Source organism: Cynoglossus semilaevis, chromosome 17 (assembly GCF_000523025.1).
Source record: "Cynoglossus semilaevis isolate Cse_v1.0 chromosome 17, Cse_v1.0, whole genome shotgun sequence".
Taxonomy (NCBI): Eukaryota; Metazoa; Chordata; class Actinopteri; order Pleuronectiformes; family Cynoglossidae; genus Cynoglossus; species Cynoglossus semilaevis.
In genome coordinates this window covers 13,424,409-13,426,058 of record NC_024323.1, presented here as the reverse complement: position 1 = coordinate 13,426,058, position 1,650 = coordinate 13,424,409, and the positions used below count along the sequence as shown (strand labels likewise).

At 49.5% G+C, this 1,650-nt stretch overlaps 2 protein-coding genes across 7 annotated transcripts in view; one reads left to right on the top strand and one right to left on the bottom strand.

Annotated features, from left to right (window-relative positions):
- The window catches only part of doc2a (double C2-like domains, alpha), a 6,695-nt gene extending 5,503 nt beyond the window's left edge, over positions 1 to 1,192 (bottom strand). The window contains exons 1-2 of the mRNA XM_008330417.3: positions 914 to 1,192; positions 1 to 151 (exon numbers count right to left, since the gene is read on the bottom strand). The exon at positions 1 to 151 is cut by the window's left edge and continues 167 nt beyond it. Coding sequence (XP_008328639.1) covers positions 1 to 146 — 146 coding nt within the window. The 5' untranslated portion in view covers positions 147 to 151; positions 914 to 1,192. The remainder of the gene's footprint in view (positions 152 to 913) is intronic.
- The window catches only part of LOC103393431 (RNA binding protein fox-1 homolog 1), a 363,631-nt gene that overhangs the window by 118,859 nt on the left and 243,122 nt on the right, over positions 1 to 1,650 (top strand). The gene's annotated exons all lie outside the window — the stretch shown is intronic.

The window sequence follows — 1,650 nt, the reverse complement described above, 5'->3', positions numbered from 1 at the left end:
GAGGGGGAGGGAGTGGGGGCGGTGGGGGAGAGGCGAGGGAAGTAGGCCGAGATCTGCTGGATGGGTCTGATCGGACCAGGACAAACGTCGATGGCCATGTGTTCCTGGATGGAGATGCTGAGTTTCTTTCCTCGCCGCACCGTCATAGAGTCTGCAAGAAGAAAGAAAGACTTCAGGATTTAATGCAAACACTTCCACCGCGGGGACGACAGGGGGCGCTCACAGCTCAGTCCTCCCCCCCGTGGGGTGTGTCCTAACTTCTCAGCAGGCAACAAGTCCTGGACCTGGACTAACAAGTACTTTAGTCAAACTAAAAGTAATGGAGAATCTTAGGTAACACTAACGCAGGAGCTGCTGGTCCGCTGCTGCCTCCTGTGGTCAGTTTGTATCACTGAGGGAAATGTGAACAAAGGATTTGGACCGAGTGATGGAGGCAACAACAGTTGACTGTCATCTGTTTCTACGCCGCCTCAAATCCCTCATTCCTTCTTCAGTTACACAAACTGACCACAGGAGGCAGCAGGAGACCAGCAGCAGTCTGTGAGCTGAAATCAACTATTTCTTCTTTGGACCATTGACCAGGAGTCAGTCACGAAATCACATTTATATTAAGGAATTTGCGTGTCACGTTCTGAAAGACGACATTTTTCACTTTTTTTTTTTTTTACTTTCTTTTTTGGAATTCAACAGCAGCTATAAATCATTACTGCCTCCTACTGGCTCCGCTCTCCCCCTCATACAGTAAACAGTTCCGTGTTCCAGACTTGTTCTGATTACTTGCCAAAAAAGAGAATCATGAGAAATTACAGACACGGCCGGAGGAAGGGGACGGTTCTGAGGAAGACGAGGAGATCAGCAGCTGGAGGAACGAAGATTTAACACAAAGAAATAAAGAAAAAAAGAAAAATCTCACCGTAGTAGGAGACGTGCAGCAGATCCTGCAGGAGAGCAGTCTGTGGACGAGAGAGATTCACACTAACAGGTGTGAGGAGGGAGAGAGAGAGAGAGGGAGAGAGAGAGAGAGAGAGATGGGGAAGGGGAGAGAGGTGGAGAGTGCAGGAGGGGGTAAGGAATAGAAGGGGAGAGGGGCACGAACTCCCTCTTTCCCCCCCTCTGTCTCCTCTCTGCCTCCTCCCCACGTTAGTCTTGAAGGATGAAACTGTTCTTTTATTCACACACACACACAGATTATGTTAACTTGCCCCCCCCCATACTCACACCCTGCAGATGAAGGGGGTGAGGTGGTGAGGAGGTGGGGGGGGTGAGGGGGTGAGGAGTAAGAATAGAATGAAAACAGCTCTCTGTTTGTTTTCAAACTGACTAACTTGGTGTCAGTGACCAGTCGACGGTCGGTCAGGTCTGACCACTTCAGCTGATCCTCTCTCTGGACCTGGACCTGGTCTGGACCTGGTCAGAATAACACATTAGTTCTGGTTAGAAAAGAGAATCCCTGTTTCTGTACCACATCAGCTCCTGTTGGATTAACAGATTATTTGTGTTTTGACAGGAAGATAATCTCAGAGTTTCAGACGTGGAATATTAACAGCTTTGGTTTAAGGACGTGTTAGTACTGGTTTAAAGCAGCAGCAGCAGCAGCAGCAGCAGCAGCAGCAGCAGCAGCAGCCGAAGCGGCAGTGCTACCCTCCACTC